This window comes from Betta splendens, chromosome 11 (assembly GCF_900634795.4).
Source record: "Betta splendens chromosome 11, fBetSpl5.4, whole genome shotgun sequence".
Taxonomy (NCBI): domain Eukaryota; kingdom Metazoa; phylum Chordata; class Actinopteri; order Anabantiformes; family Osphronemidae; genus Betta; species Betta splendens.
Window position 1 is genome coordinate 5,522,924 of NC_040891.2, and position 14,095 is coordinate 5,537,018.

General features: G+C 46.1%; 1 protein-coding gene across 1 annotated transcript; it reads right to left on the reverse strand.

The window, feature by feature from the left end:
- Positions 1–1,782: 1,782 nt before the first annotated feature.
- Positions 1,783–5,504, reverse strand: irx1b (iroquois homeobox 1b). The gene is made up of 5 exons (XM_029167691.3): positions 4,993–5,504; positions 4,077–4,319; positions 2,892–3,675; positions 2,628–2,688; positions 1,783–2,122 (listed from the first exon to the last, which is right to left on the reverse strand). The coding sequence occupies exons 1-5, from the start codon at positions 5,227–5,229 to the stop codon at positions 2,074–2,076; spliced, it is 1,374 nt and encodes a 457-aa protein (XP_029023524.1). The 5' UTR covers positions 5,230–5,504; the 3' UTR covers positions 1,783–2,073.
- Between the last annotated feature and the right edge of the window lie 8,591 nt (positions 5,505–14,095).

Sequence of the window (14,095 nt, forward strand, 5' to 3'; positions counted from 1 at the left end):
AGTTTTCACCATATTTAAGTATTAGTTTAATGTAAGGGTGAATGTTAAGTTGTGTAAACAAATGTTAATAATGTTTCTGGGGTTTAAAGTTGAAGGAGCTGCGGTTTTTACAGGTGCACTGTCAGAGTTTCCTTTCAGGCCTTTGTGATTGTGACGCTGCAGCTTTTGATCCTACATTAATATACAAATTACTTTCTGGCAGCACAAGTGGCAACATCAACTAATGAAGATTGAACTGGAAGAACAATAAAGCCAGTATATGATGACTGACTTGGCGGCGGATCTTTAGCAGTGACTGGAATCACACAGAGGTATAGATAGGATGAATCATGTGTGTCCTGTGAGCAGGTGCCGCTGTCTTTTAAGACGGTGTAGATGGATCTAAGCCGCTTCCTGCTCTCAAAAAGAACTCAATGCGCAGCTATATGCAAAATGAACAAGTTGCACGGTCTTGGGTTGGTTTCAGCTGGAGCGCCGCCCTTTGAGAGGTATCAAGCGGCGACTTTGGACGAGCAGCACGGCGAAGGATGCAACGGATGGAGTTCTGTGGCCCAACGTGTGGGTGGATCGTGTCTGCGGAGGCGCCGGGCTCTGCTCTGCTTCGTCTGGGAGTGAGGTGGCAGCATTGAGTCACATCTCCGGGTTGCGTTAACCCGGGGCCTCGGTTTTAATGGTTGAGCGAGTGACGTCTGCTCGAATCGCCTTTCGACGGTGCTCTTCACCTGATACGGTTCATCTCTGGGTCCGGTCAAGTCCCCGTTTAGCGAACGACACCGGATCCTCCTGCGCGGCTGTGGGTTAACCGGCCTCTATCAGGTGACAGATGTCTTTCACTTTGCCTATTTGCTGCATCTTCGCTGCCCGTGTAACTCTCTTTGACCCAATTCAAGCTTTCGAATTCTTCTACTGCGACTATTTGAAAAGAGACACTCAAGATAAAGTTACTGGAAAATGAAACAGGAGCAAAGCATCAAACTTTCGATTGTGAAGCCGTGACTCAACCTCCCGAAAACCCCACCTGGAAAACTGAGAATCGCCACAATTCGGAGGGACCCCAGATTGTGTGACATCTGTGTTCTACTCGTAACCCAAGCACACAGATAAATACTCGCTATTAACAACCCACAGACCCCCCGCCAACCTCTCTCTCCAAAGCCCCTCTTTGGGCCTGTGAACGTCAAGGATTGCCCAGAGTGACACACAACCCCCCCCACCACCTCCTCATCCACCTCCTCCTGAGCTGCTGCCCCCATACTGGCTCTGGCCTTTTCCTGTCGTCTGATCCATATTTCAGAGGCGGCAGTGGTGGCGCTGAGGGGGTTTAATCCAACATTAAAGCAGGAAGGTCTAGGCTGAAAGCAGACGCAGGTTCAGAAGGTCCTGGAAATTTTCAATTTCAATTTTGCCTGCGTTTACAGTGGCTTCCAAGGCCCTGGCATAGGGCTCTGGGTTTGGGCTTTTCTTGCAGAACCACGGCTCAGCCCGCGTGGGTGATTGGCCCTGACAGTGGGAAACTGAACACACAGATGAAGGAGCCAATTAAAAGGCGGTTAAATGTAATCCTCACTAAACAAATAGAAAACACTAATGTCTTTTTTTACTTAAAATGTAAAATTATCTGGTAATTCTAACAGTGGCCTTGATGTCCATAAACATATAGGTGAATTATATTGTTCTATTAAATCTGGCTTCTGCTACCAACATTTATGAAGAAGATGAACAGAACTTTCTGATTAAATCTATAATTAAATTCAGGGAGAAAAAGTCTTCAATAATAATAAATGACTATAATGACATTTATTTAGTTTCCAAAAAATATATTCTTTAAAGACAAATTCATATCCTGTATTTACAAATCAAGGTTTTCATTCACAAAAGAGGACGCAGAGAAGGAACATAAAAAGACATAAAAGAAACAAACGAGCAAATCTGTGACAAAAACAACCATCTCTGTCGCACGTGGAAGTTCACCAATAATACTATGACATGTATCGCCCGTCGAAAAATAGCCTTCGTTAAATTGTTCTGCGTTAAATAAAGTTATTCCTTTCTTCTGTTCCGTCCTTTGCCTGCTCATAATGTCGTAGTCAGAACCCGCTGTGCTGCTGTCCCGTGGTGAGGTCTGAGGAGAAAGGAGAAACCAGGGTGTCAAAAAAGGGGAATTGACCTTTTATGTTGAATTTATGAAAAAACAAATGATGAGAAAAAAAAAACTGTGAAAGCTTCAGTCATACATTTTGAAATAAAGATCATGCCAAACTCTGTTAAACTCTATTTATGCAAATTAAAACCCACTAAAGGTAAATTGTAAAATGCCTCTTCACCCTCCACTACATTCATGATGTTGCTATCAGCGGTCCCTTTGACATACATTAGCTGCATTCACTGAGTGGGCGTGAATAAATGGCGGCAGATTATTTAAATGACAGAGGTGTGTGGGGGGTGGCTGCTGCCTGACGGGGCGTTAAAGTGGGGACTCAATCACATGATTTATGTGCCGAGGTCTGCCTTGTGCCCAGTCAGGTGTAACAGTGTTTACCTCTGCTTTAAGGTTCATTTAGCACAAGGCTTTAGAAAAGAAATTGATAATGTCATAACCCAAATTGATTCTAAATGCATGAGGTTACCTGTCAGTGAGCAGCTGGAACGGGGACTTCAGGTTATCGGGCCTGTGGTCGCTCTCTTCATCTATAAATAGAAAACAATACGGGTTTATTTTAACGAATATATTAGATGCAGACGTCTGAAAAAAAATTACCAGAACATTTATTTAATTTTATTGTTTGTTTTGGTCGTTTGGTTCTTATTTCCGCATGCGTAAAAGTCATTTCTGAAGTATTTTCAGTGAATAAATAATTGTAAAAGGCTGTTGGGAGGAACGTGAGCCCTACCATCTCTTTTTGGGCTGAAGCTTTCAGACGACTCGACGTCACTGTCGTCCTCCGTTCCCGAGGTCCCCGGGCCCGCCGCCGCCGCCGCCGCCGACCGTGCGTCGTGACGCGCGGCCGACGCGCCGCCGTGGAGAGGCAGGTGTCCGGCCGGAGCTCCTCCGAGGAGCGACCTCATGTTTAAAAGGGAGTTGGCGTTCAAAAAGGCCGCGTTGGCCCAGTTGTGCAACTTGCCAATCTGGCACGTGTAAATTCCATGACCCGGGAGCAAGGCCGGGTGAGCGGCGGAGGCCAAGGACGGGTGGTGCGCGTGGGCCGCGTGGGCCGGTTTCTGAGAGCTATCGGGGGCTGTGGCGGTTTCGGCCAAGGACCATATTTTGGGTTTGCTCTGCGGGGGTCTCTGGCACTCCTGTCTGCTGGGCGAACGGTCCGCTGCGAGCTTGGCAGCGGGCGGTTTATTGAGGGAAATCGCCGCCTCCACAGAAAGCGTCCTGCCGCCCTCCGAGCTCTTCGGCTCGGGGGCCTCCCTGACGGACAGGCCCGCGTCTCCCTCTCCTTTCGCCGCGCCTTGCTGCTCCCCGGCTCTCTGCTCCTCCGGTCTGTCGGCGTCGACAGTTTCCAAATCAATCTCCTCGTCGTCGTCGTCGTCGTCGCTGCCGTTCTTGCCGTGCTCGTCCTCGTTGTCGCTGCTGAAAATTCTGCCGTCCCGGTCCTCGGCGCTGCGGCCCCAGGTGACCTTGTTCTCCTTCTTCAGGCGTCTGCGGGCATTCGCAAACCACGTCGACACCTAGAAAATGTTTGCAGATAATTAATGTGTTGGAATGAGTTAATGACGGACATTTAAAATCACAAGATAAACACGGACACTTTTGTCCTTCCTGTTTAATAATTCATTTACATTACAGCTTTGCTCTCGTGTGTGTGTGTGTGTGTGTGTGTGTGTGTGTGTGTGTGTGTGTGTGTGTGTGTGTGTGTGTGAGTCAGTTACAAGTGTTAAATAAAGTGTCAACAACTAAATAATATTAACGGCGAGTTGGTTGATCAAATATGCGGGTTACTGTCTGTTGCAACAGCCTGTTGTTGTCGCGAGGATGCGTGTGAAGTGCCCGGCGTTTTGTAAAGGCCATTAATAAATAACACATGTCTAATCTGTCTCTGGTCGTAGTTTGAAGATGACGCGTCACCCACCTGTGTGAGTGTCATCCTGGTGATGATAGCGAGCATTATCTTCTCCCCTTTGGTGGGGTACGGGTTCTTCTGGTGCTCCTGCAGCCAGGCCTTCAGGGTGCTGGTGGTCTCCCGGGTGGCGGTCTTGGCTCTCGACGGGTCTCCGTACGGGTACTGGCCGTACGGGTAAAATCCTTGAGCGGCGTGGACGGGCAGGGAGGCTGGGTGCGAGCCCGGGCTGTCCTTCAACTCATACTGGGAACCCTGCAACATTAATGGGGAAAGGTTTGACGACTTGGTGAGGGGATGGGGTCCAAAAATATTTTCCTCTTCGCGAGGAGCGCAAAAATGGCGCATGGAAGCTTCCAAAAAGTTTCATTATACTCTGGCATATCATCGTCAGATTATCAGGAATTTGAGATTTCACGAACAAAAAACCTAGAACGAATATTTAATTTTACAAGTTCTATCTTAAAAATATATATCTAGGTATCTGAATATATAGACCATTCAATTGCTCAACACAATATCCTAAATTTACTATGTGAAAAATTAATAATGCATTTGCCATAAAAGCCCGACTATAAAACCGTTTACACTTGATTTTACCGCTAAAAAAATCCTAAAGAATATAAATCTGAACCTGTAGCACAGCGTTCAGCTTCAACCAAAGAGTATGCGCTTTGGGATATTTTATTTAACATATTCCTATTTAAACATAAACGTAATAAATTGTTAAGTGACAGTCGGCAGCTTGGACTAACATAAAGGTTTATTAGCGACCACAAATGCCCAAATGTTTACAACACAAATACCTCACGCACTTTGAGCCGCTGCTCGTTAATTAGTTAGCAATAAACACGCCCGGCCACAACAATAGCAGCGAGGAGCCCGGCCGTTAACACCTGAGCCGGTGTGAACGAGCATCAACTCTCACCATCTGGGATATGAGGGCGAGGTCTGTGGCTCCGCTGTACGGCAGAAAGGCACTGTAGTTGTGAGCCGCCCACGGGCTCCCGTACATCCCCAGCATGGAGCCGACGGCCGCGGCGGTGGCGGACGAGCTCACCGCGCTCTCCGCGCCGCCTTCCCGGGCGGAGGCCGGCCGCTCGCCCCCGTACACCTCATGGGAGGCGCTGATGAACTGGGGATAGCCCAGCTGAGGGAAAGACATGTCCGGAGCGCGCGTGCGAGGAAATGCGTCCCAAAGTCACACCGGCGCAAGAGGAGGCAGGGAAAAAAAAAACTAGAAAGTAGGGATCCCAAGATAGAAGATGATGAAGGGGGTGTCTGGATCACCCGACTGCTCCCCCCTCCTTTTTTTAAGAAACTGTCAAGCTTTTCCACTTCTCCTCCGACCCGGAGTTATCTCAGAGGCGCAGTTTTGGCACTTCCAGTGTGGAGTGATGCGTGCGTCTGGCCGCGGGAGCTTCTGGATGTGGAGCTGACTGACTGATTGGCAGCCTACTTAAGCACCAAGCTCCTCCTATGCCCGGGGCAGGCGATTAGTGCATTGGTTAGCCTAGGTCGTGTGCGTGTGTGTGTGCGCGCGCGCGCGCGGGCGCGCGTGCGTGCTGATGTGTGATCTAATTTCTACAGTCCTCACTGAGCCTATACAAAAAGCAAACGTGTGATGTGTGTGCGTTTGTGTGCCTTATTTAATAAACGCATCACCGCCTCACGTTGTCTAAAACGCTCACACGGTTATTAATAAAATTATCAAACTCGTAATAATAATAATAATAATAATAATAATAATAATAATAATAATAATAATAATAATAATAATAATAATAATAATAATAATAATAATAATAATAATAATAATAATTTATTTTATTTCACGCTTTGACAGCTATATTCGCAGGGCATGCCGGGACATTTTGGCCAGCAGATGGGCCAGGAGGCATCGATATGGTCGACCAAATCCGAGAGGAACGTCCGTGATTATCGACGGAAGTCAGTGGAGCATATTTTCCACCGCGGAGATAAAGGAGACTGCAGGTAATGACTGAGATCGAGGGGGATAAGAGATAAGGAGCACAGAGGAGCTGTGGAGTGGAAAATGACAGATGTGGCCAGAAGAATGGACTAGTGTACTGTAGCCAGGCCCGGGTGTAAAATACTCGATGCTGTGGAGTAATGATTTATTTTTTATCTCAAATACGAGGTGAGATCAGATGAGGGATCTCCGTATGGCAAAAGATGGTCTTGTTTTCTCATTAACGCTCGAATCTCCGCTTCCGCCTGCTTCTTTGAACGCACACACTCCGCCGGTGCTAATGAGGTTGAGCACCCTGCGCCCCGCTCAGTGGCCCTGTGGCCCTCCCAGATTCCCGCAGAGGTTAGCTGTGTAATTACTCCATCCCCATAAATACAGATTCATCATTTCACAGTGGATCCCCCGATGAGCTTGGATGAGCTGAGAGAGAGAGAGGAAGAGAGAGAGAGATGGAAATGGAAAGGGTGGGAGGAGGATGGTGTGTGTGTGTGTGTGTGGAGGGAGGGAAGGGGAGGAGAGGGGGGGGGGGGGGGGGTCTAATGATTTAATTACAGTGCTTAAAGCCCACTCTGGCTAAGTGATGGTCCTCTCTGTCTCTTTTCTGCGATCACTTCCCTCCTCAGCGCTGGCACCTAGAGGGCTTTACTCATGAATCTCAAAGCTGTTTTCCTAAACACATATTATGACGAGCACGCCACCGCTGCTGCACCGTGTGTGTGCGTGTGTGTGTGTGTGCGTGTGTGTGTGTGTGTGTGTGAGAGCAGGAGAGGGAGACTGTGAGAAATAGAGAGGACGAGAGAGAGGGAGAGGATGCTTAATCTCCATGGCATTTTTAAATGGCATTCATGGAGAGTGGCTCTATCCTCATTGCCAAGGTAAATGGAGCCAGGGGACTCTCCATTTCAGCCCTATAAAAGAGCAATGTTAAAGACCCTCACCGTTTCCCTCTCTTTCTCCAGCCCTGTCTCTCTTTCTCCCTCCCTCTGTCTCATTCCTCACTTAAAATTAATGTTTTTTCTCATGACAGGGTAGGGAAACGAGACACATCCACCATCTAATAGGATAATATAGCCCCATTCACCGCCACCACACCCCCCCTCCCCGCCTTCCCCTCTCTCTCCCTCTCGCTCTGCCTTTGTAGCTGCCTGATTTCCATAGTGTCTCTGTGGAGAGGCAGTTAATGAATTCCTCTGAGCTGGAGAAAGGGGGAGAATGGTTTGGCGGTTTAGAGAGAGAAAGAGGCAGGGATAGGGGGAGGAAGGCTTTGAGCTATGCCATTCAACTTCACAGCCTCGGCCTGCTTGTGCATTCACCGTGTGTGTGTGTGTGTGTTTGCTGTGCACGCGCGTGTGTGTGTGTGTGTGTCTTTTAACATGAACCTGCTAAGACTACCAAATATTTAGACTGGCCTCAGACCTCTTTTTTATGGCGACGGTGGATTGAGGGATCTCAGGAGGCAGCTTGACTCTATTTGAATCCAATTCCCTGCTATTAGCTCTGCCCAGACAAAGGAATAACTTACTGCAGGAAACATTCGAATAAAGTCCCACAATCCACTCTCACTGGCCGCTTCCTTCTGGGCAATTTGCAGCGATGTAAATGAAGACACCCAGGAACATCATGAAGCAGTTATTTTGTGTTTGTTAACAATTCAACAAAGGGAAAATGAAAGCAGTAATGAAATAGTAATCATTGGCTTTCATAGATACTGTTGGCAATACGTCGGGTCTTCTGTGTTTACCACTGTTGCACAGTGCTCATTGTCACATTAATGTGACTTCTATACATGGCAGTCAGTGTAGCTGCATCATTATAGTGCAAAGTAGGTCCAAGCTATGATTAAAAGCTGATGGTAAAGCAGAAGTGTCTTAAAGTGTAATCCCACCAATGATGGCTTGTTACTGTTGGGCTCCAGTTGAGATGTTGCCTCGGAAATTGCCGTCTTCCCTCTGCAGACGCGCCTTTGTTTAGTTTAGTTTTGTTTGTCGAGAGGAACACTTTGGCCTCTGTCTTTGACACGTGAAATACAAAAAAAGTGGCTTGGAAAAACAGGGGAGGTCAGAGCCACTCTGTCCAGTTCAGAAGTCAATGGCCCATCAGAATGCAGGAGTTTACATGTTTATAGTATCTACAAGTGTAGTAGCTTCAGGTTAGTTTGAAACAATTCTTTGTTAATACAAGGTGTTGAAAACTGTGTTTATAATAATTGTTAAGACTAAATGCCGCTTGCTTAGTAAAGCTCCTGAGTCTAGACGTGTCATTCATATTTAAGGAACTAGAGCATCAGCCCGAATCACTTGTGCTCATTATATAAACAAACTAATCCAAAGTGGGATTTATTAAAATATCAGGTGCTCTTTCTTTTTCTTTTCTTCTTTTCTATTCAATACATTACATGTCTCACTTTTTCATATTGTTTAGTGACGAATGAGCCCAGGCTCTTTCTCCCATCGTCTTATGTAACATGGAATGTGTGCACATGCCCAATTATAGTATAAATAAAAAAAGGTGCATTTTCACAGTGCTGGTCCACATCTGTTGAAAAGATGATGGATGATATGAATAGATTGTATTTAAAGGTGACACAGCACCAGGATAAAACATCTGAAGGCCACCAAGTCACTGGAGCCTGGTTTGTGTATGTAACACCTAATTAGTAACTTTTACCTTTGAGAAATAATAAAGTTATTCTGTAGCTTTGTGGAGAATTGTTTCATCCAGTGGATGATTTGGTAAGAAGCAAAAGTATTCCCACCTCCCTGACACATCAATGCCTCTTATAATTTTTTTTGCTAAATGTCATTGGCTCTCGGGTTGATTTTCAGGATGTCTGGATTGTGGAGGGCGTCGAGGAAGAACAACCAGCAGGGAGATAAAAAAAAGAAAAACTGTCCTCCACTACTTGACAGCGAAGATAAGCAGTGATAGATTCTGCTCTGACCTGATGTTAAATCAGATGGATCACTCTGACGCATAACAGATAAGTCTGCCAGCCTGAGGTGATACATTCAGCTACCCAGAGTTTTACGATGCCTCACACTGAGCTCGCACTTATTTTACCACTCTGTAACACTTTTAACCACCGTGATGTTTGACGCGCAGCCCGGGACGTCTCAATCGTCCCAATGGCTCGTATCGACGCCCACGTCCGCTGTGACCTAACAGCCACTCGCCCGGTGATGGCTCCTGTCGGTGGAATATTTCGACCCAGAGGGGAAACGCCACACAAAGAGCCTATCATTATCAATTAACGGGTGTGCCAGCATTTGCTTGTTAATGGCTGCTTTAGAAGTCCAACGGGGCTCATTTACAGTGGATGAACCTGATAACAAACCACGACCTCCGCCGAGGGGTCACTTTGAGCCGCTCGCGACGCGAGGCTCCACCGCGTTGTCTGTTCATGTTGCTGACCGAGGCCGGGAGCTGCCGTTAAATACTGTTCCATCATTCCCTGCAGAGAGTGCGATGAAAACAAGCGATGTTCAACAAGATTGCTGACTGAAAGGAAAAAGGTGAATTCCCACCTCCTTTTCTTGACAGAAAGACTTAGCGGGGGGCTTTTCTCATGGCCGGGGATCTGATTGTTTTCTAAACGGATTATTAACTCTTTTGTTACAGTAGGGGTCACTTTAATGCTTCTTAGGGCCCATTAGCATTGCTTTAAAGAGCACACACACACACACACACAGAGGCACACACACATTGCTGTGTTCTAGGATTTGGTGATTCTTGTCTTTGTTGTTCACAGCAGGAGCAGACTGATACCGTTATAATGCTGTTAAAGACAATGGCTCAACTTAAAAGAGGGAGTGTGAGGGAAGAGATGCGTGTGTGTGAGGGTGGTGATGAAAAGGTGTCCTTAGGAAGACCAGCGAGCTCACTGCAATAGTGCTGACTTCAGTGGAGACCTCAAAGAGAAGGGGTGTTACACCGTCTTCTCTGCTGAAATCCCCAACAAGTTCTAGACTGAGAGAAGCATAAGTCCAGCCTTCACCTCAGGACTGATTAGCACCAACAGGCCGGTGGAGCTGGAGTCCAATATGTGAGTTATGGAACAGCCGTGGGACGTTTTATGAAGTGCTTATTTTCTGTTCATATAAGTGTGGTTTGGGTCAAAGATTAATATACTCCTGGGAAAATCAGAAATACTTAGCTCAGGTCAAAGCATCACAGGGGCCACGGAGCAGCGAGGTGTTTGGTCTTTGGCTCATATTGACCATATGAACATGATCCTGGAGGCGGTGGGCCCCAGAGACCTAGCGTTCCTGGCTGGGTGCCTCCACCGGCTTTGAGCTGCTGTTCTGGGGAAAGGATAAAGAGGGTATCCTTTACAGGCCTGACCTCCAGCCACCCCCTCCATCAGAGCGAGAGGTCAAAGGTCAGATCAATTGGCTCCCTATGGACCACTGTCTGCAACAGGGCTTAATCACCTATTAACTGCTGGCGAGAGGGAGAAGACAGTCCACGTCTCTTTCATCTAAGTGAAATTAAAGCTTGTGGCTTATGTGACATACTGGCCTGTGAATACAAATGGGATCGGTGCATTAGTTGTCAATCGCGGATATGATGCCAGTGTAGACATATTTGTTACAAACACTCTGGGATGGAAACTAAATGAAATTATTTTAATTCAGTAAATGCAATTGTAATCGTTCGCCTGTTTAAAATATAAATCAGACTGACACATAATTAGGTCATGAGTTACCACTAGCAGCTGCTCATAAATGCGCATTTAATCAATGGTTTAGTATAGTAGACAGTTTTATTTGAGTGAATTTCGTATAAAAAGCTTCCACTGCCATCAGTAATAAAACCCAATCCTATATCGATGTCATTCATATCCTCGTCACAACTATTTGCAAATTCCATGCAAAGGACTTAGAGAATAAATTAAAGCAAACTGACACATGAACCTAAACTAACTGCGAAATCGGACAATTTTATTTTCCCTTATCGTTTGCAGGCTTCGGCCGTGAGTCGCTGGGTGTGTTTCCTGCTCTTAAGCTCTGTCAACTTCCTCTTAAACTCTTGAAACCTCTCCACCTAGAGACGAGGCTGGGTTTAATCTCCGCGTCCTAAAAGAAATGATATATTCAGTGAATTAATCATTGCACAAGTTGTCGCTTTTTTCCCTAACACATATTTTAAAATATCAATTTAATGGGAGTTATTTTCTCAAAATGAAATAATAGTATTAAGCAGATGACACCTCAGGCAGCTGCAAAAGTGACTGGATATAATGCAAACAACAAAGATGAATTCAATAATATGAAACATTTTATATAAATAAAGATTTGTTTGCAAATAATATAATTCAGCTTATACCCAGTTTATGAATCTTTGCATTTGCTAATCTAAACACCTGGTGTCTGGGAGGATCTTCACGACTGAAATCTGGCACACGGGGAAGTGATGGATTGCATTTGTTTATTCAGAATCAACACAGGAGCAAGAGCTGGGTGGTTAGCATTAGCATTAGCATTAGCAATGACATCCACGGCCGCTAAACAGACGCCGAACGGAGCAGTCAACTTTTTTGGAAACTGACACGTTGTCACGCAATTATTCGACCGTAATCTGTCACAACATTGGCTGTCGAGTGATTGACAAGAGGTGTCCGGGAAATGTGGTGGGAAACGTAACCTCTAACAGCGCTGCCCGACGGTTTTAGCAATTTAAACATACGACGCTGCATTGTGCGTTGGAAGAATTTAAAAAAATATTTAAATAAAACATCAAGTTAAATTTGAGTGTAAATACACACAAATATGGAGCCACTGCCTGCGTGTGTGGATGTACAGTCAAGCCTACCAGAAGGCCAGACTGTCACATATCTGTGCAAAGACTCAATAACAGAGAGTCTTTCTTGCTGCTGTCTGTCAAGCTTTTGAGAAGCAACAGTGGAGGTGGGGAGTGTACATTCCTCACAGCGGCTCCATGCAGCTCGGCCAATTAGCAGCTGAGTGGTTTGTTTAAGTCCAAGTGATGATGAGATGTTGTGCTGGGAGGTAGCCCAGTTCATTAAGCACACTGTTGTCTCTGGTTTACTCAGCTTGCGGGCTTTAACAGCCTCTCAGTGCTTGTTTGCCAGCCGCAAATATGACAGACTGTATGTCTATTTGACCGTCTGTTTGTGCGAGCGTGCATGTGCGGAGGTGACGGAGGAGCCGGCGGGTTTGCGCGTCTGCGATTTAAAGCGCCGAATGCACAGAGGTCAGACACAGCACGGCTCGCATAATATATGCGAGGAGGAAATAGAAAAACTCCGCAAACTCATCAAGAATTACCATAGAATTAAATAACACTTGTTCGTCGCTGTGAGGAAACTTCACCAATGTGGACGTGACTGCAGGAGTTTGTTTTAACACGAGGAACCGGTTGAATTGTTCCTTTGCAACGATACGAATATCGCTGAAAAGAACACACGTTTGAAACAAACACAACCACTGGGATCAAGATCAAGTTCAGCAATAGAAAATGTGAAACTGAAGAGAAACTTAATTCGATTTGACTGATGAGAGGAGTTCTAGTAACTTTTCCCGTGGCTACTGTAAAAAGACATTATTATAAATTCAACCAAATATCCACATTAGCATGAGAGAAAAAAACTCCCTTCCTCTGATGTCTGTGATGTTTCTTGATGAGACCTGCCTTTGCTACAGCCTCCCTCATGAGTCAGCTGGAGATAACCGGCACTTACTAAGAAGAAAGACTTGGTTTTGATTCAAGGTAATCACGTGGATAAAACAGAAAGCATTCTTTTTAGGTTTTGTGAAACAACACCTAAAATTTGCAAACCTATTTTGTTTTAAATGTAAGATGCAAGACATATTACAGGCATTTGTGTGTGTGTGTGTGTGTGTGTGTGTGTGTGTGTGTGTGTGTGTGTGTGTGTGTGTGTGTGTGTGTGTGTGTGTGTATTAGTTTTCATTACTACTTACTTTATTGCTGTCCAGTGCACACACAGCATTCATTCACTCGTCCTGTTCAATAATGAACTTTAATCAATGTGACTAATGTCTCTTTTCACCTCCTGGACAAATATTAGTCCACCAGCGACGGGTTAAGTGCAATTATATCCCCCTCAGTCATTGTTTTTTCATTCAACATGAGTCAGACAGGCCTCTATATGAAACCAGGCCGCATTGGACTCACTGATAAGTGTTACGTGGGACACTTGGACTGTGTCTGTGGAGACAAAGAGCAATTATGAATGGCAGCGAGGAAGAAGACCGACCTGCCATGTGGCCATATTCACCCCCACCTCTAAATATTTTTCTCGAAGGGCGGTTTATTCAAGATGTCACAGCCGCGTGCGTCCTAGTTGAAGCGCTGAGGGTCACGGCTCTCTGGCCATGCGTGTGTGAGCGATTCTTAAGGCGGTAATGCAGTGGGTGATGACAGATCACTTCATTCGCGCAAGATGAGGGCAATTACTTCAACCATGACAGATTGCCTGAGCAGAGCCGAGTTTAGGATGAAGCCACTCTCTCTCTCCCGCTCTCGCTCGCTCTTTACATTTCCCTCGCCCCTCTTCTTCCCCCATTCAATAAGGAATCTTGTGGTTTCCCCAGCTAATGACTTCCTCCTCACTGTTACACCATTGTGCGTGCGTGCGTGTGTGTGTGTGTGTACGCATGCTTGTGTGTGTGAGCGGGGGGTGACAGTACCATCTGTCTGGCTGCTGTAGCCCTTGCCCCTGCCCAGCTGGTGGGCACTGAGTAATGGGAGAGGACTTCCTCATCTCGGCCCCCTGAGACGCGCACACATTAGTATGCAACACCTACTGTCAGAGTGAGCCAGTGAATAAGAGACAGAGGCAGAGAGAGTTTTTTTTGTTTGAGCACTGAAACCTGAGCAACTCACGGTGTCAAGTGATGAGGACTGAATGCTCCGAGTCTGGAAACACTGGCATATACAGCAACAGTCTGTGTGTGTGTGTGTGTGTGTGTGTGTGTGTGTGTGTGTGTGTGTGTGTGTGTGTGTGTGCGTGAGTGACAGTTTGTGGGATGTAAATGAGCATATACAGAACCATTGG

Bases quoted from the DNA above. Each gene is read 5' to 3' on its own strand.
- irx1b (XM_029167691.3), bottom strand. From the start codon at position 5,229: ATGTCTTTCCCTCAGCTGGGCTATCCCCAGTTCATCAGCGCCTCCCAT. The intron at 3,676-4,076 runs GTGGGTGACGCG...AACATTTTCTAG, and splicing joins CCAGGATGACACTCACACAG to GTGTCGACGTGGTTTGCGAA. The intron at 2,123-2,627 runs GTAACCTCATGC...CTTTCTCCTCAG, and splicing joins TTCCAGCTGCTCACTGACAG to ACCTCACCACGGGACAGCAG.